Source organism: Pleurodeles waltl, chromosome 9, assembly GCF_031143425.1.
Source record: "Pleurodeles waltl isolate 20211129_DDA chromosome 9, aPleWal1.hap1.20221129, whole genome shotgun sequence".
Lineage (NCBI taxonomy): Eukaryota > Metazoa > Chordata > Amphibia > Caudata > Salamandridae > Pleurodeles > Pleurodeles waltl.
Window position 1 is genome coordinate 1089141773 of NC_090448.1, and position 20537 is coordinate 1089162309.

The 20537-nt window shown below is 43.6% G+C and overlaps 1 protein-coding gene across 1 annotated transcript in view; it reads right to left on the reverse strand.

Moving 5' to 3' along the window:
• Positions 1-20537, reverse strand: part of SPTBN5 (spectrin beta, non-erythrocytic 5) — a 1780873-nt gene that overhangs the window by 598804 nt on the left and 1161532 nt on the right. Inside the window, exons 40-41 of the mRNA XM_069208774.1 lie at positions 18039-18230; positions 3810-3908 (exon numbers count right to left, since the gene is read on the reverse strand). Of these exons, the coding sequence (XP_069064875.1) occupies positions 3810-3908; positions 18039-18230 (291 nt within the window). The remainder of the gene's footprint in view (positions 1-3809; positions 3909-18038; positions 18231-20537) is intronic.

The window sequence follows — 20537 nt, forward strand, 5'->3', positions numbered from 1 at the left end:
CCGATGGCGGAAAAAAAACAATCGAGGATGGAGTCGACGCCCATGCGCAATGGAGACAAAAGGAGGAGTCACTCGGTCCCGTGACTCGAAAGACTTCTTCGAAGAAAAACAACTTGTAACACTCCGGCCCAACACCAGATGGCGAGCTATTGCAGAACATGCGTATCTACAGCGACAGATGCCATCGAACTAATTGTTTCTGGTTCTTAAGTATCGAAGCTCATGTCATGACACACAACACATGTTACACAGACACATACTCATACATGCAAAGAAAGTGGCTTTTGGACAGTCCTGTTCCACTTTTGACTAACATAGATTGTCAATCAACACTCATATCAGACCACGGCATTTTCAGGATGTGAATTACTTTAAAAAGTAGTTCACAAAGAAATTGCTCTTAATTCCTTTTAAAGTGTCTTGCATGGATTTTGTTTGTTATTTATGTGGCGAATCCCCAGATTCCCATGTTCTGTAAGAATGTCAGATTCACCACTACTCCCGTCATCCGTTGTGCTTCGCTACTCCTTCCTCACACGCTGTATTATTTTTCATTTGTTTTGTATGGCCTAGCTGCTGCTAAGTGCTGTTGCGTCGCTCGCTTAATTTTATTGTGCTCCTATGCATATGAAGTTTTTTTTGTTCACTTTGTTGTTTAAACATGGTGGTCATGATGGAACGGTAAAAAAGTCAAAATACTCTCTGTGCACCAACACGCATGATGCACATGTATATCTGCATACGTGGAGACACGTGCATATGTATGCAAGCATGCAGTTGCCATTTTGAAATTAGACCAGTGCAAAATGACCACCATGTACTCGACTGCGATGCATTAGACTATGCACACCACCAAACATGCACACGGCTCAAAAGTCGTGATGCATTGTGGCCAATCTTGCTTATTTTGTTGTCCTTACATGACCCAAGCAAATCTGTCAGTCATCGCATGTTAAAAGTGAAACCTGTTGGCTTTGCCACAGTTTGTTACACTTGGCACTGAGATTTACTTATATTTTTATTAACAGTAAATCTACAAAGACGATCATTGAAACGTATTCTTCTGAACGCCCCGCTGACTTTTATGGCAGATGGTCTCTAGTTTGAGATGTATGGAAACTGCAGCATAGGGTGAAAAGATGAGTGACCCATGATCATTCCAGTGTGATCAAAATTGGGACGCTGAGATTACAACTTGGGTCGTCTGGTTTCACAATCGACAGTAAGCCTGAGTGAGCCGAAAGACAGCATCTCTTCAGTGCATCCTGAGGCCCAACCACGTGATTTGCGAAGAAGTTCACTGCCAATACTGTGGCTCACCATTCATCAAGGGAGGGCCACAGCTGGGTAGCTGGTGAGAAGAAGTATGTCTGATGTTGGCACGTTTCGTTATAAATATTATGACTACGGACTGTCCTAGCCGGCCAAACTATATCTGACAGGAACAAAATTATATTATTAATTTTAGATTGAAGAGCGACGACGGTTTTCCAGTTCTAGGTGCACAGTTTATAAAGTGATAACGTTTTAAAACATAGTTTCATGACGCCATTTTACAAAGGGAGGCAAGTTCATCAGTGTCCGAACCAGCAGCTTTCACCACGTTGCTCATGTTTGTGGTTCATGTCCCCGCATGGGGTCGGTAGGGGCTGGGGTAGGTCTTCTGTCCTATCGTATCTGCAGAGGGCTGACCTCTCATGCAATACACCGGAAGGAGACGTTCACACAGCAAATGCAGTTTTTCAGCCTTCCAGTGAGATTTTAGTGTTCACTCATTTCAAAGCACTTACCAGAGGCTGAGGTTGTTTTGCAATCCTACACACAGGGCACATTTTGTGAAGACTTGGGCGAGGTGACTAGTGGCACACTTCTGCTCAGTTCAGAGCGGCTGAAAACTTGCAGGAATGTTTGCTCTTGACCACGCAAGGCGTGACGTTTGGTCTGAACATAGCAATGTTAGAAGCGGGGTAACAACGTTTTCCAGAACGAACTATGGCCAATTCAGTAGCTAGTACAGCACATATTTATTTACAAGTTAAAGCCAGACTATTTGCTAATGTTTTTAAGGCGTGTGCATGTAAATATTTGATTATCAACATTACCTGGTTGGTTGGCAATGCCCTAAGCAGCGTTGTATCAGAAAATGCTGGAGTCACGGTGCAAAATGTATTGATAGCCCCCTAAAATGTAATTTAAGTACACCACCTTTAGAGCAATACAAAAACCTTGGACAGAGTAGGGAAGAGTTCTCTGAGGGGTTGGAAAACATTATGCCCCTGTCTTCACCAAAAACACACGCAACACCGGTATCAGGGTAATGATGCAATGTATGACCACATGTCACGTATGACACTTTCAGCCATCCCGGGGTTTTTCGCAACAACTGTTTGATTCTGGGATTTGTAATTTCGCTTTCAACATTGGAGGCATAAAATCAAAAATCCCAGCATGCACTTCAAAGCAGTATACCTGCGTGTAAAGGACTAACTTCAAGGTTCAATTTGTTGAGATCTAGTGAGATATCTCCAGGCAGGAATGTTTCTGAGCCCTTGGTAAATTAGACATGTTAAGAGGGAAGGGGCAGGACCTTGAGATGCGCGGCCTTGGAACCGCTGACACCGAACGCCCAAAGTAGTATATCTCGTTTTCCTGGTGGTGTATATTAAACAACACAGCTGTATTTTTTTCCTTAAACAAATCCTTGCGAGCAAATTTCTGTTGGCTAAAAATACACGAATGGCGGACGGTGTCACAGATGTCGTGCAGCCCCCTGGCAGATGTGCATATTCCCCCACCAAGAATCTCCTGCAGCAGAATGGAAAATGCGCTCTGCAGGACATCGCGTGGTTTGGACTATTTAAATCTTTCAGATTTTTTGCTTGTCTCTGGTGGGCCATTTCCTATGCTTCTGTCTGAGCCAACTTCAAATGAATCTTGCTCAGTGCCTGCCAGTCCTCCTCGGCGTGGGGATGAAGGCTGAATGTTTAAGGCCTTGTTACCATGCCAGCAACAACACCAGCTAAGGGGAGAGCATGGGGCTGGGAGACGTTTCCTTTGGCCAGGACCATGGCTTGCTTCATTAATAACCTTTGGCTGAAACATGAAGACTCTGCGGCCCATGGGCAGACCGAGAACTGAGAGGGTTTTGTGAAAAGAGTGGAAACATGTCCACAGAGAGGGTGGTGAGATGGATTGCACATGAAGGAACTGAAAAAGTGAAGGAGAAAAAAGAAATTACAGCTGAACTTTAACAAATGATCTTAACTGGATCAAGCTCTTAGCATATGATCTTTGGACATATAATAATCTACTTTCAGAAAAGTCCACTCGAATGCAGTTACCTCTTGGTTTTGGTTACTGGTTCATGTTTGTGTTTTTTTTAACTAGTCGAAGTTCATCTGTTTCTGCTGGACATACACAGTTCGATATAAAAACACCATAAGCTGTAGCCGAAACCCTAAGAAGCTATTTGACACTGACTAGATGGAACCAGGGTGCCTCACTTCAGGTCGCAAGGACACTGTTGCTAGTCTGAACTTTTTCGCTTACAAATCATTGTTTTCAGGTGAGTTAGTCTAATTAGTGCAATGCTTGTAAAGTTAGACTACAACACACTGTATGACTTAGAAGACCACGAGAGTTCAAGACTGGAAACAGTATCGGTCCGTAATGAGCATGAAGGAGATGGTTACCCTTGCAGGAAAGTTTACCAGGGAGACAGAGACAGATAGGCATAAAGACAGATAGGCTAGGTTAAGCAGGCACAAATATATATAAAAGAGAGCAAGCTTGATATGCAGGTCTCCTACCGTTCTAGATCCGGCACCTCGAAACTCGCTCAATTTCTTCATCAGCTGTTGGCAATGTTCATAGTCCTCTCCAACGTCTCCAACAGTGATCATCACCTCCTGCAGCGAGAAAACAGTGCCTCATGTCACAAAAAACACTTGGATGAGGATTGACCATGCAGTATATAAAGCGTCACAATTGACTTGCGTTTTGCCTGACAACACACACCAGCATTTAATGTCTCATAAGCGACTAACTTGGGGCCTGATTTAGAGGTTGGCAGTTGGGTTACTTTGTCACAAATGTGATGGATATGGTGGATATCCCATCTGCCTTATTTAGGGTGGCCAGATATTGAAAACCAAAAATCAGGACATTTCACAAAAATAGAAAAAGGACTACACTGTTACATTAACCGATAGGCACAGAATGAATGAAACCTGAATATAGAAAAATAGACAAAAGGCACTAAGTGAAAGAATTAAATGCAACTTTTCAATCCTGCTACCTGCTACCTGATCCTGCCTTAAAACACATAAAAGGTGCCTATCTCTGTTTCAGTCGTCACTCTCTTGAATCCAGGACATGTGCTAAATTTGCCAAGATCTGCCAGGACAGCTCATGATAAACCAGAACTGTCCCAACTACTGCGGAACGCCTGCTCATCTTGGCCTTAACCCCTTCGGTGCCACGGACGTAATGGTTACATCCTCGGGAGCACCGCTCGGGTGCCAAGGATGTAACCGTTATGTCCTGCACCAGACACACCAGGTCCTGCACCAGGCTCATGGTGGGAGCGCTAGCTAGCGCTTCCCCCATGGGCCTCCCACCAACCCCCCCCCCAGGGCAGGGATGGAAGGGGAATCACTTCCCCTTCCACCCCTGACCTCCCCCCCAGTGACGTCTGATGACATCAGCGCACGATCGTGCACTGACCTCATCAGAGGTCGTCCCCCATCATGGTGGAAGCAGAAGCATTTCTCTTCTGATCGAGGGCTGGGGGCAGGTACAGAGGCATGAAAGGAAAGGCCTTTCCTTTCATGTCTCTCTGAGCATTTCTGCAGCCCGATCGTAAAGCGATCAGGCTGCAGAAATGCCCACTAAACATCAGACCAGAGAGTTTGTGTCATTACACATAAACAATGAAGGGGAGCAACTTTTTATTAGGCCTTTTCTCCCCCCCCGGGGCAGATCGGCCTATTTTAATTAGGTCGATCTGAACCCCAGGTGGGGCAGAAGCCACTAGACACCTAGAAGTTTTTGCCTTTTTACATAAACAATGAAGGGGAGCAATCTCTTGAGCAAGGGTCGCTCCCCTGAGGGCAATTTTTTATTACAACATTTCTGCGTCCCCTGGGGGCAGATTAGCCTATTTTAATTAGGCCGATCTGCCCCAAGGGGGGGGGGGGGCAGAAGCCACTAGGCACCAGGGATAATTAAAAACATTTTTTAGAGGTGGGGAGGGACCCCTTAGGCACGGGTCACTACCCTCTGGGGCAAATTATTTTTAGGCCATTTCTGTCACCGTAGGGGGCAGACCACCCTATTTTTAGTAAGCCAATCTGCTCCCAAGAGGGGCAGAAACCACTAGACACCAGGGATATTTTTTTTAAGTTAGTTTCAAGCAAAGGGAGCGACCCCTTAGGCAAGGATCGCTCCCCTGGGGGGAAATCGGCCTATTTTAATTAGGCCGATCTGCCCCCAACAGGGGCAGAAACCACTAGGCAGCAGGGATTTGAAAACAATTTTATTTTTACAGATGGGGATCGACTCCTTAGGCAAGGGTCATTCCCCTGGGGGCAATGTTATTTTAGGCCATTTCTGCCCACCTTGTGGGCAGATCGGCCTACCTTTCCTAGGCCAATCTACCCCCAAGGGGGGCAGAAACCACTAAACACCAAAGATTTATTTTTGCGCCACTTTCACGCAAGAGGAGCGACCCCTTAGGCAAGAGTCGCTTCCCTAAGATGCAAATGTAAGGCCATTTGTGCCCCTATTGGGGGCAGATCGATCTATTTCTATTAGGTTGATCTGCCCCCCGGGGAGGGGGCAGAAACTACTCAGGCACCAGGGATTGGTGTATGTGTTTTGTTTGGGGAGGCAGCCCCTTGGGCAATGGTGGCTCCCCATGGAGGCTCATTACTGTTGGCCATTTCTGTCCCGTCTTTTTATGGGCAGATGGGCCTATTTTTGTAAGGTGCATCTGCCCCCAAGGGGGGCAAAAAGTCCAGCAGAGACCAGGGAAGATTTTTTTTCAAAGAAAGAGGATGGGGGTATGGCCATACCCCCACCACAAATAAATGGGGACAAAGTTGTTGTGCCCATTGGTGGGCAGATGGGGCAATTTACCCCAATCCACTCCCGGGGCAGGGCAGAAACTCTACTAGATGCCAGGGAAGTAAAAAAAAATAACAAAAAGTGGGTGGTGGCTACCAACCAGTACTGACATGGTTATGCCCCCACACAACTTAAAGGGAGTAATAGTCTTTCAGCTCTTCCCTGCACACTAAAAGATCTTATCCCAATGGCAAGCAAGAGAACATTTGATTATTTTGGGTTTTGGTTTTACATTTGGGCCATGAGAGCTTGTCTAACTCTCAAAATCGTTCCACTTGGGATGGTGAGGGCTGCACTTTTTGGACTTTGGGACTCTGCCATGTAGAAAAATCTACGAGACCGACACATCTGAAAACTAAACATCTGGGTGAATCCAGGGTGGTGTGCTTCAGATGCACCCCACACCATTTTCTTACCCACAATGCCCTGCAAACCTCCATCTTTGCTTGAAATCACACATTTTTTCCACATTTTTCTGATGAAACCTTTCGGAATCTGCAGGAATCCACAAAATTCCTACTACCCAGCATTGTCGCAACTATAATGATAAAAATTCTGTCCCACCTGTCAGCCTAAATATGTTTTTTTCCCACACTGCCCTTTTGGACCCGCTTTGGTTCTCCCTCAATTTCGACATCTTTTTGGCTCTTCCCTGTTACAGGCACTTGGCCCACCTTCACAAGTGAGGTATTATTTTTATAGGGAGACTTAGGGGAATGTTGGGTGGTAGGAAATTTGTGCCGGTGCGGTGATCCCACACAGAAATGTGGGGAAAATGTGATGTTTTAGTTAAATTTGAGGTTTGCTGGGGATTCTGGGTAAGAAAAAAACACTGGGGGATCCATGCAAGTCACACCTCCCTAGACTCTCTTGGGTGTCTAGTTTTCAGAAGTGTCTGGGTTTGGTAGGTTTCCCTAGATGGCTGCTGAGCCCAGGACCAAAACACAGGTGCCCCCGCAAAAACAGGTAGTTTTGTATTTAAAAATGTTGATGTGTTCACGTAGTGTTTTGGGGCATTTCCTGTTGCGGGCACTAGTTCTACCCACACAAGTGAAGTACCATTTTTTATTGGGAGACATGGGGGAATGCTAGGTAAAAGAAAGTTTGTGGCTCTTCTCAGATTCCAGAACTTTGCAGCAATAAAATGTGAGGGAAAGGTGTTTTTTTGCTAATTTTGAGTGCTAAGGATTCTGGGTAACAGAACCTGGTAGGAGTGCCACAAGTTACCCTAACCTGGGTTCCTATAGGTGTCAGGTTTTCAGAAATGTTCAGGTTTGCTAGGTTTTCTTAGGTGCCGGATGAGGTAGAGGCCAAAATCCACAGCTAGGCACTTTCCAAAAAACAGGTCAGTTTTCTTTGGGAAAACATGATGTGTCCATGTTGTGTTTTGGGCCATATCCTGTCGTAGGCACTAGGCTTACCCACACAAGTGAAGTGCCATTTTTATTGGGAGACTTAGGGGAACACTGTGTGGAAGGAAATTTGTGGCTCCTCTCAGATTCCAGAACTTTCTATCACCAAAAAGTGAGGAAAAGTGTTTTTGTTTTGCCAAATGTTTGAGGTTTTGAGGTGCAAATGATTCTGGGTAACAACATAGTGAGAGCCCCAAAAGTCACCCATTCTGAATTCCCCTAGGTGTCTAGTTTAAAAAAAAATATAGGTTTTCTAGGTTTCCCTAGGTTCTGGCTGAGCTAGAGGCCAAAATCCACAGCTAGGCACTTTGTGAAAAACAGGTCAGTTTTCTTTGGGAAAATGTGATGTGTCCATGTTGTGTTTTGGGGCATTTCCTGTTGCGGGCTCTAGGCCTACCCACTCAAGTGAGGTACCATTTTTATCGGGAGTCTTAGGGGAATGCTGAGTGGAAGGAAATTTGCGGCTCCCCTAGGATTCCAGAACTTTCTGTCACCAAAATGTGAGGATTTTGTTTTTGCCAATTCTTGAGGTTTGCAAAGGATTCTGGGTAACAGAACCTGGTGAGAGCCCAACAAGTCACTGCATCCTTGATTCCCCTAGGTGTCTAGTTTTAAAAAATGCACAGGTTTGGTAGGTTTCCTATGGTGCCGGATGTGCTAGAGGCCAAAATCCACAACTAGGCACTTTCCAAAAAACACGTCAGATTTCAATGTAAAAATGTGATGTGTCCATGTTGCGTTTCCTGTCCTGAGCACTAGGCCTACCCACACAAGTAAGGTGCCATTGTTATCGGGAGTCTTGGGGGAATACAGTATAGAATGAAAACCCATTGCAAGGTGCAGCTCCTTTATTGGCTCTGGGTACCTAGGGTTCTTGATGAACCTACCAGCCTTATGTAACCCTGCAACCAGAAGAGTCCAGCAGACGTAACAATATATTGCTTTAATAAAACTGCCATAGCTGGAAAAAGTTATAGAAGAAAACGTGGACAGAAATGGCTCTTTTTCACCTCAATTTCAATATTGTGTTATTTTAGCTGTTACTTTCTGTAGGAAAACCTTGAAGGATCTACACAAATGACCCCTTGCTAAATTTAGAATTTTGTCTACTTTTCAGAAATGTTTAGCTGTCCGGGATCCAGCATTGGTTTCACACCTTATTCTGTCACTAACTGGAAGGAGGCTGCAAGCACAAAAAATAGTAAAAATGAGGTATGTCCCAGTAAAATGCCAAAATTGTGTTGAAAAATAGGGTTTTCTGATTCAAGTGTGCCTGTTCCTGAAAGCTGGGAAAATTGTGATTTTAGCAACGCAAACCCTTTGTTGATGCCATTCTCAGGGGGAAAACCACAAGCTTTCTTCTGCATCCCATTTCCCCCATGTTTGTTTAAACTGACTTTTTGCTGTATTTTGGCTAATTTCTTGGTCTCCTCCAGGGGAACTTACAAACTATGGGAACCTCTAGAATCCGTAGGATGTTGAAAAAAAAAGAACGCAAACTTGGCGTGGGTAGCATATGAGGAGAAAAAGTTATGAGGGCCTAAGCGCGAACTGCCCCAAATAGCCAAACAAAAGGCTGGGGGGGTGGGGGGGGGAGGCTTGGCAGAGAAGGGGTTAATATAAGTGTGTTATATCCTATGGTACTTCTAATAGGTTGGATTGGATAGCTGTCAACTTTGTGACGAGTAACCCTGCCCAAACTTTAAATCACTGCATGTCACAAAGGTGATCTGTTGAGACAGTGTTACCTTCAGTAGCATTCTGCGAAAGCCAACCTTACCTATCCCTTTAGGCCTCTTCAATTTCTATGAGAACTGACTACAAACATGGCTTAAAGGAATCTTTAGAGGTCGTTAATTTTTCATAAATCATTGTCCAGGCACTCGTAATGTTATCTCACCACATGCCACTATCTGTTCAAATAGACCAAAGGCTGAGTCAGCTCACTATGAGTCAAATCTGTCACCTGAATGCAGCACGTATATGTATGTAGCAGGCACATTAACCACTGACCTATATTACCTACATATTAAGATTCAAAAACACTGTATAAATACGTGCAGAAATGTTGTTTGGAAGTCTGAGAATGAATGACTTTCACATTTGTCGAAACATTACTTTATAATATTTGTGGCAACACTACTATTTAATAGAAAGCTTGCTCAAAGTGTAACATGCACGCGTTTCGTTTTGTACCGTACTCCGGGATATTGTGCGGATTTTAGCACATCATTAGCAGATTAAATTGCTTCTAAATTTGGTTGCTACTAGATTTCAACATAACAAGGGATGATGGAAGTAGTCGTGAGACACGAGAACTACAACATTTGTTATCTGATCTAAATCTAGAAAAACCAGGTGTATCCCCCACACAAGCAAAAGGTCACACGATTGATCTAATTTTAATGTAAGGGAGACAATATCTGTAGGAACACCATATAATCTGTTTTTATCACTAAGGGATTCCATTAACGATAAAAATCCCCTATCAGAAACAGACATCCTTGAAAGAAAAACAGCAGACAGAGCTTGGCACAGGGTTACTAAGGTCAGTATAAATGAAACCCTCAAGAAAGCCCCATTTGTGTACTAATACAGACGAGGAGCTGTCTCAGTAACTAACTGAATTTCACAAATGGGTGACCGAGGCATTGGATAACATTGTATTGTATTGTATTGTAATAGAATTTATATAGCGCTTACTGCCCCTGACGAGGCGTCGAAGCGCTTTGCACCACTCACTACAAATCAATCCAGAAGGAACATACCATCAGCACCCTGGTACTCAAAAGAACTTGCCATGCCAAAAAGGCATTGTAGGACATTAGAAAGGGTATGGAAAGCAACGGATCAGGGTATGATAAAGTTGAGCATGAACAGGAATTAAATATATATAATAGATTATGCAAATCATCGAAAATAAACTACTTTGGTGGGAAAATGTTAGCAGCACAAACTGACAGAGAAGTGTTTAACATAGAAACGTGCTTAACTTCATTCATATGCATCAATCTCTCTGTTTCAGATACTCTCTGTGAATCCTTCTAAATATTCTTTAAAAATAAGATTCATAAAATGAACTCCAGCTTTAAAGTGATAAAGCCCAAGGCTTTGGATATATAATACCCAATCAATGAAACTGGCCTCCTCGCTGACAGACGTCGAACTATTACAAAACAAGGAAGTTAATACTATGATGTTGAATATTAAATCGAGTGAACCATTGGACACCTTCCCGGCTTCAGGCTTTAATTTAGGAGCTGATCTGCTAGCACTTTTAGTAACAGACCTATGCAATAAATCAATTGCCTCGTTTTCTTGGTCACAAATATGAAAAGAATCTCAAATCCTTTTTACTGAAAAAAAAAACCTACAGCGGACACACGATAACTTTCTATTTACAGTCCCGTCGTTCATCTGCATTTCCGGCAAAAATAAGGGAGAAGGAAGGAATTAAACAGACAACAGGTCAGGCATATTGACAAAAATAACATATTAGACAAAGCAAATGAGGGTTTTAGATCGCTACATAGTACGGAGACTGTGCTAGTTACTGCATTTGATGGTACAAGAAATGTTTTAAACAAGAGAGAAACTGCAGCAGTGATACTACTATATCTTAGTGCTGTATTACACCCAGTCTCCCACCCATCCCTGAATCAAAGCCTCAATGCCTTAAGTGACTTTTATCTACTTAAATAACCTAACCCAAAAAGTCGGAATAGTCGCATATTCTTCGAATCATAGACCATTGACAAGTGGCCAGGGTTCCATCCCTGTTTAAACTCTGCATCTCACCCCTGGCTACACTGACACGGAAATTTAGGTTACCACTGGTGTCTTACGCAGATGATGCCCAGACTGTAGTACTAGTGATTGAATCTGCAGGGAGGCAGGGAACTTCCACGATTGCATGCAGGAAGTCAAGAAAAGGAGAAACACTAACGCACTAAAACTGAGTGAAGACAACACCGAAGTAGGCTGCTTCGAACTCCTATATAATGCATAAACCTGACTGGTGGCCCAAAGGTCGAGGATCTGTGCCTGACCCAATCTCACAGGCAAAGAACCTAGGAGTAACTAATGAATGAGTTAAATATGAAAAAAGTGATCTGATTTTGGGGGTCATGCTTATTGCATTTCAGTTTACTGCGGAAAGTGCTCCTCTGATACCTAAGCAAAACTATATGCCTGTATCACAGGCATTGATTTTATCACGTCTAGACTACTGTAGTGCCTTCTAGCGAGATCTTCCCGTCACAACCCTAGCACAACTTCAAAACTGGGCAGCTAGGTGTATAAGAAGAAAAAGGTAATATGATTTGTCTTTGACTACTATGAAAGAGTTTCACTGGCTGCCGATAAGCCAGATAGTGTGCTTCAAAATAGCAGGCCTGGCCCAGCGTGCATGAGGCCAGGGCACCTGCCTACTAAGGCTTTTTATTTAAAAAAATATTTGTATTAGTTTTTTTCGTTTTATGGATAATGGTCTATTAGGATTCTTCTTTGTTGTTAAGTTTTAGGCTGCCTAGAAGAGCCTGAAATCCCACGTAGTCAGTCCCTATGATGAGCTCCTCTACTAGATTTGGTATTACCCCAACAACTTGCTCTTTTTCTCCCCGCCACCTCACCTGTATGACAGCCACTGGATAGGTTTTGCTATCACTGTGTACACATGTGATGACTACATACTCTCCCTTCAGCCACTGCTCTGGGTGTATGTATTTTTGGTTTATTACACTTTGACTACAGCCTGAGTCTACCAAGGTCCGCCTTACTTGTTGGTTTACGAGCAGGTTCGTGGTACACTGTGTATTGGTATTACCCAACCACAAAACCCTTCCTTTGGCAATCCCTATTTCCATTGGTTCTACCTGGTTCCATTTCTGTGGGCAATGCCATGCAATATGTCCCCACTCTGCGCAGAGATAACATTGGGGTGTGGTCATGGGACCTTCAGTGGCAGTCGGAAAGGAGAGATTTTGTCCGTGTTTGGTCCTGTCATGTGTTTTGAAGCGGGTTGTTGAGGAGGTGGTTTAAGGAGTGGTGGGACTGTTCTTGTCATGGTTCCCCTAAATTCTGGAAACCTGTGATAAGCACAGGCTAATTCAATAGCCGATGAGTTGTCCACGCTGGGGTGTTGTCTAATCCAATTACGAGTGGCTGTCGGTACGGCTTCTAAGTACTGTTCAAGTACTATGGCTTGGAACATCTCCTATTTGGTGGTTTCTGTAGGAGTCAGCCATTTACATTTTTCATGTTGAACCCAATAAAAGAGAGTCCGGGGGTTCTTAGTGCTTATCTACTTAGTGCGTCGAAACCGTACCCTATAGCATTCCTGATCCAGTCCTACCCATTCTAAGATAGCCTTTTTAATGTCAATATATGGAGTTATCCCACCAAGGTTTACCTCTTGATAATCTGCCTGTAAGGGACCGCTAAGTAGAGGGGCAACATATTGGCCCCAGCGCTCCTGTGGCCAGTTAGCCTAACTCGCCACCCTCTCCAAATTTGTAAAAAATGCATCTGGGTCCTCTCCCTCTTGATACTTTTGTAATACAGTGCTAGGGATTGTAGAGTGGACTCTGGTGTTAGCGATTGTCTCCGTGAGTTTTCCTAGTGCAGTTTTGTGTACAAACTGAATGTTTGCTATAATCGTAGCCTGGCTTTTTAATAGCCTCCCGATCTTCTATTGCCTCTTTTATCTGTTCTTCCCATACGAGTTGTAGGTGCCTCTGGTCCTCCGCCAATTGAGCTATCATGTCCGCTAAACTTGGTTTGTCCTGCATATTACTTTCCTGTCTTTGATGATTATTGAATCCCACTTCTGACACCACTGTGACAGGTAAGTAATAACTCAGGATACTAGTTAAGGGTCTTTTGGTATTCGTCTTTATTTCTTTCTCTATATCGTTAATCATTCTTTCCTTATCCCTATTGGTCAGAACATTCTCCAGTCTTTATATATGTCCTTAGGGTATTCCTTTTCTTCTAGTATCTAGTATCCTCACATATCTTCCTTTTGTTTTTCTTCCCAGTACTGTTGTTCCAAGGCTCCGGAATGTCATCCAGACCAAGAGAGGGAGAGAGGAAAGAAAATACGAGGCCTTTAGTAGGTAAGTACAGGGATACTTTCTACTTTCTTTATTCTTGTCTTTTCCTCAAAGGATTTCTTTTATCCTTTTTTGTGCCTTTGAGTGAGTTGTGCACTGGTTAATTCCTTTATTTTCTTGATATTCTCTATGTTAGTAATAAACAGTGAATTGTTAATTATTCTTTCTTTGTTTTCTTTTCACACATGTATATCACCTTTCTTCTGTCACCTTGTACCCTTGTGCTCTTATCCTTTTCTTTAATTCATTAGTGCCCAGTGCGTTCCCCATCCCCTGCCAGGTCTCCTTCTCCCTTCCTTCCGATAATTATACCTCCTTCCCCTGCCCGTCCTCGTACCTGGATAAGCCACGCTCCTCCAGGAACGTAGCTAGCTTCCTCGTCCGCAACTCTACCTCTCGGCCTCCTCTCACCGAACGCACTTTGCTCTGTGTGACGTCCTCCTTCTGCCACTTCCTCCTTCTGCTCGCCTTCCGTCCTCTCCAGCCCGACTGCACCACGCTGTGTCTCGTCCCGTTCCTCCAGGACACGCGTCCCCCTCCTCACTATGCCTTCACCAGCTTTGCTCCTTCCTGGTCTGGGCATGTCTCCTAGCACCTCACTCCCTTCAGGCCGTGCTGGATGTAAACAAGGTCCGGCGTTAAGCAGCATGCCCCAGGGGTACCTTACGTCCACCCCTGTTAACTGTGCCCTGTCACAGTCACCATATGCGGAAAACTACAGATCTGGTTGGACTTTTGCTGAATAATAATTGCCCTGATATTGATCATCCTCATCGTCGTCCAGGTCCTGACATTTGACGTTGATTTGTGATGGACTGTTGGCCACTTCAAACATTCCTTCGTCTTGAGAATATCCGTCATCATCGTCATCTAATAGGTGTTGAGGAGGATATGATAATACCTTACTTGGGGAGGCATGCATTGATAGGATTCTAGATGCTTTCTTTCCCACAGCTATCGAAGACAGAAAGAGGAATTTTGACATTCCTGTAGTTGGCCTTTTTGTTGTTCTAAAGAGAGGTGTTTATATTTCTTAAAAACTTTCTTCGCAGGTTCTGTAGAAAGTCTTTCTTTATTTTTAGGTCTCTTTAGGATTGAGAAGCCTGTGAGGAGGCCTTACTCTCTTCAGAAGAAGGGTATTCCATAGCTTTCTCCTTTTGTAGCCATAACAAAAGTCTACCCTCTCTGTCTTTCAGGGTTTTATGACTGAAGGTGCAACAAATTTTGCAATCCCTCACCTTATGGTCTGATGTAGGCAGTATATGCACTTCTTGTGCGGGTCATCAATATGAAATCTTTTTCTCCCACAATTATCACAATTTCTGAAAAGTCCTTTTTTTAGTTTGTTGGGACATCCTGTCCACTGGAAATCCAAGATATCTGAAAGAAATTTTCGTGTCAGAATAGCTGTAGAGAAAGAAGTTGAGCAGAGCGCAGGAAGACTCCCTTCACACGACGTGTGGTAGAAAATCTGAGGGAAACAGCCTCTGTTGGGAGTGTTCTAGAGGGTGCTGTTGCCTGAGTGGTTGTAGTTTAGATTTGGTTCTTTTTTTTATAAAAGAACATGGATAGGCTATAACAGTAACCAAAAACAACTAAGAGAGGGCTAGTATATCGGGAGTGTTTTGAAATTAACTGGTCCTGTGTACGATACTCCCATCAAACTTAAAAAAAGACAAGGGTACACAGTTCCAAACAATGGGTTCTGTACAGATTCTAAAGAAACCGATGGATCCAAAGAATCAATTTGATTTAGAACAAGAGCCCTCACTCACCAAATAGTGACATGCTTCATGCTTCATCATCGGGCTTTTGCTCCTCGTCAGGCCGGCACTGCAATGCCTGACGGGCCCCTCGTTGGGGCTCTTTGCCGGAGATCTTTTAAATATAGAAATGCCGGTTGGTGAATGGCAGAAAATGGGATTGGTATATAGGATAAAAATGGCTAGAGGTCTAGAGAGATTATTTTAATTAAACATCGACCTCTGTCATGATTAAAAACCAAGTGTGGGTAATAATTAGAAATGATGTCTAATTCACCCTCAAAAGAAACCAAAATTAAGAAAGGATCAGCAGTCCCAAAATTCAGGGAAAGCAAAAAGTAAGCACAGAAATCACCATGCTACTACTATAATGGTCAACATGTTTCTCGCAAATGATGTCAGTTAAGATCGGTGCGATTCGTCAGGACCAAAACGTACCTAATCCACATGTTATAACCCAATTAGGAATCTATGCTTATCAAAGGAACCCTCCTTGAATTAAAGGATGGGCCGCATCAGGAAAACAGCGAGCATCAGTAGTCCAGGCTGGTTTAATGATCCTGCGCTATAAGACCACCAGGTGGTTCGGCGCCTACCCCCAGCTCTGCGTTCCCGGAAAAGTAGGCTATAACAGTGCCTATATAGGCCATTGAGGCCTAGTGTAATACACTTACTGCTGTGTATATTTAAGGTTACTGTGGGACTCCCACTACGACGACGGGGATGATTAAAGCATGTGAATCTATAAAAGATCCAAAACTGGAGAATTATGCATTCCCTCTAGACAGTCGCACATAATGGGAGTTTAGGTGTGACTGAATGGACCATTAAGTAGCTTGGTGGGGATGGAGCTTATCACTTCCTTACTTACACCTGAATAGGGATGTGCCTCTCCCCACACAAAATGTTGCATAACCCCATGTAGGTAGAGTGTCTGGAGCCAGGGTAAAAAAAAGGCAGTGACCTTGTGATTTTAAAGGTCTCTTTGAAGTCTCCCCCACTTCAAAGGCACATTTGGGTATAAGTACGGGACCCCAAACCACACCAAATCAGACCTCTACTAGAACAAAGGACATTCTGCCAGCAAGGAATGTTGTGCTGCCAGGAGGGACTACCACTCTGCAACTGCATTGCTGTTGCAAGGGACTTAAATGTGTGCCAGGGCTGTGCCAATTATGGAAACAAAGGTACAGATTTTGGGAAAGGACACTGGTGCTGGGGTCTGGTTAGCACAATCCCAGCACACTTTCAATCAGAGTTGTCATCAAGACTAGAGAAAAGGTGGTTTGGGGGGGGTAACCATGCCAACAGTGGCACTTTCCTACACCCCCCCCCAAACGAAAGAGAAGGAGACTAACCTTTCCAACAGTCTTCATTATCTACTGTTTATGTATGCGAATGATTCTTCTGCGATTGGAAATGTTTGTACCCTACTTATTTATTAGTTTTCTTTTGTGCAAATCTGTATAACATTGTGATGCCTTCGGGACCTATTTTATGTTCAGGAAAACATAAAAAGAAACGGGAATGGGAAAGTGTTTGTGATACGGCCAAAATCAGACATCGAAGTTGCCTCTCTTAAATAGGAACTTTGTGATGAACAGACCATGTCAAATATTTCCTTTTTCATTACGATTAACCTTCGGTGTAACTCGTTTTTCTTTCAACAGAGTAAATCGGAAGAACACAAGACCCGCTCTATTGTTTTATAGTACAGACTCTAAGCTTTCTTGTAAGACATACAAGAATACTACACTACAACATGCAGGGCGTTATTTTCAAAGTATATGGGCTTGGAGGACGGGACAAAAGAGACTGGTGTCATAGGATCTTTTCTCTAGTTTGTTCCCCAACCCGGACATACATTGTGGCATTTTGAAATAAATAAGCATTGGCAACACCAATATATCTAGCCTTGGTTGCCAAACTTTTGGATTTGTCAATGCTTGATTTTGTTATGTTTTTACTAAATCTTTATACTTGCGTGGAGGGTCGGTGGAGGTGCTGGCCTGACATCAAACTAAAAAAACACTGGCTAAAAGTAAAAACATTTTTGGCGTCAAACGCACATTCCCATAATAATCCCTGGCACTGAAAAGAACTGCAATGTGAAAAAGCAAAATGCTGCCACCCAAAGTAAAGTTAGCCAATAGCTGAAGTGGGGTGACCCACTGCCCCATGCGGCGTGGTGTAGGGGACAGATAAAAAATGAATAACACAACAGACCAAAAGATAAAGTGGGACAGCAGTATATTGTACATATATTGTTTTAGTAAAATCAAAAAGATGGACGACCTTAGTGCTACAATAGAGGCTGGAAACAGGTGTTCAGGCACCTTCCCTACATCCTCTCATTGTCTCAGAAGGCACTGCTAGCATCCAGGATGTCTGGCCCATGCACGGTGCAGGGCACACAATAGACCATTGGTTACTGGTCTCCTACAAAACATTGGTTCTTTCATTCTTTCCTAGTCATCACAGATCACTAGCTCTCTAAGCAGACCTTGTTTTAAGTTCAATCGTTTCTTTTTCATGTACAGTGCATGTGTGATGGTAAAGAATATTTATAATCATCCCTCTCTGGTTGTTGACCTAATGTTGAAGTACAAGTCACTTCCACCTACCTTCTCCCTAATCCATGCTTCAATCTGGTCCACTTTCTGCAGGAACTCCAAGAAGTCCCGGCTGTCCTCCAGCATCTTCCCACGAGTGGCGACCGCTCTCTTCAGCTTTTCCCAATGCTCTTGCAAAGTGCGGCTCTTCCGGCTTATGTCGGCCGTCTTTGGGTGGCGCTGTGATATCAGGGATTCCCCTTTCTTTGAAGAAAGAAAGAAAAAATATTGTCAGTTCTATCCACTTGCAAAATATATAGAAAAGGTCAGTGAGTTGCATGTCATACGCCTGACTCCAACAGGATGGCAGAAGAAAAATGCTACTCTCCTTTGGTAAACTACAATGGTTCACACAGGTGTATTATCTACATTGCACCTGTCCGAATTTATCTCACATTTTTTATGTATCTATTTATTTACTTTTTAAGTTTATTACAAAACATCATAGAACGAACAGGCAAGGCGGGCGGAGAAGACGCATATGTTACAACATAACTCTAACCCCGCATTTAATAAATGTTTAGAAATGTAATTAAGTAAGGCTTAAACTTCCTCGACAGCTGACCAGGAAAGCCATGGGACCCAGATGTTCTGGTGTTAGGGGGCTCGCCAGTGCTTAATTTGTAAATAAAAAAAGTGCTGGTGCCCAAAGCCCTCCTCTTAAACACACGGCTGCTGTATTCATATGTGCGAACACGGAATACTGAGGCAGCGTAATCCTGAAGCCATCTCGGGCCTCTTCAATCCACTTACAGCCACTCACTGCCCCTTCAGATCACTCTAGCAGCTGTCTACTTCCTCTCATTGTGACGCTTTTTCGTTTTTCTCTTCCTCCGTCTTTCCCATATGTGTCTTTTGCTCCTCGCAGCAAATGCTTGAAGTTGAAGAATAAGCCCTGGCCCTCAAAAATAAGTGCCGGTGCTTAGCACCAGAAACAACAAGCACAAATTAAGCACTGGGGCTCTCTCTCTCTGTTATACCTGACATACTTACAGTGGTCCCCCTCCTCCCCAACCTTTTTGCATACAGCCTACATTTTTCTGATGCCGTTTTTGCTGGTTTTAAGACTCTGTGCTCTTTACAACTGCTAACCAGTGCCAAGGTGCTTGTGCTCTCGACCCTAAACATGGCAATATTGACTTAGTTCTAATTGGCATAATTAATTTACTTGTAAATCCCTAGTAAAGTGCACTGCATATGGCCAGAGCCTGTAAATTAAATGCTACTAGTGGGCCTTCAGCACTGATTGTGCCACCCACATAAGTAGCCCCGTAACCATGTCTTAGGCCGGCTACTGCAGAGCCTATGTGCAGTTTTACACTGCCATGTCCACCTGGCAAAGTAACCGTTTTGCCAGGTCCAAACCTTCAGTTTTTACACAAATAAATTGGCCCTAAAGTAGGGCCTGAATAACCCAGAGGGTAGGGTGCAATGTATTTAAAAGGCAGGATATGTAATTTGAGTTTTGCATGACCTAGTAGTGAAAAACTCCCAGTTGTTTATTTGGTATAGCAAGGCCTCTCTCTCCCATAGGATAACATTGGGATTACCTTATTAAATCTTTGTAGTGTAATTCACAATCTGGAAGAGATAGAATTTTTCAGTATGGTGTCTCTGGAACCACAATTTGAAATCACAATTTATGGTGAAGTCGGATTTTAAATTGCAATTTTGAAATGCCACTTTTAAAAAGTTGTCATTATCTTACTTTAGCCGTTTGGTGTCTGCTGTGTGTCTCTAATCACATGTCTGGGGTGGGTGACAGCTGGACTTTGTGGTTTTCCCCTAGACAGGCAAACACAATGGGAGCTTAGGTGTGACTTGATGGGCCGTCCTGGGAAGATGTGAGGGAGGGGCTGGGCACAGCCTCACAATTGAAGAGGCTGTGTCCTGCCCCCCACACAAAGGGCTGCATCACCTCTTGTAAGGACTATGAAGCCAGGGCAGGACCCTTGTGCACTTCTCAAAGGCCTGATTTTTTGTTTTATTAACATTTTTGATGTACACTATAATGCATGTAAATGAAAAGTACTGTTTGCACATTCAGCAGAACATACGTTTGAGTCAATCAAGCAGCATAATACCATAGGGTTAAGACCAACACATATATCACCGTAGCATCAGAGCTGATCGTTGATACACAGCTGTTTCTCTGGACACATCCGATCGAGATATCAAGTAGACTGTAAAGGGACACCAAATATCATTGGACCTAGAGGGTTGTGGGAGCCCCTCCGCATAGAGTTCAAGCTGCATTTGGCAGTATGCTATTTCTCTGAGCCATTGGGTCACTTTAGGTTCTGACATCTTACCCCGGCACATTGCAACCCTTCGGTTCACCAACAGGAGAGGGATCACTATAAAATTAAGATGCAATGGCTGCAAGGGTTTAATCAACCTGAGTAAGCATAGCTGAGGAGTGCCTTCCACCTTCTCAAGCACCATTGAGCACTCCATTCTCTCAAGCACCATATAAGATATAGCAGTCACCACCTCATACCAGTATTGCTG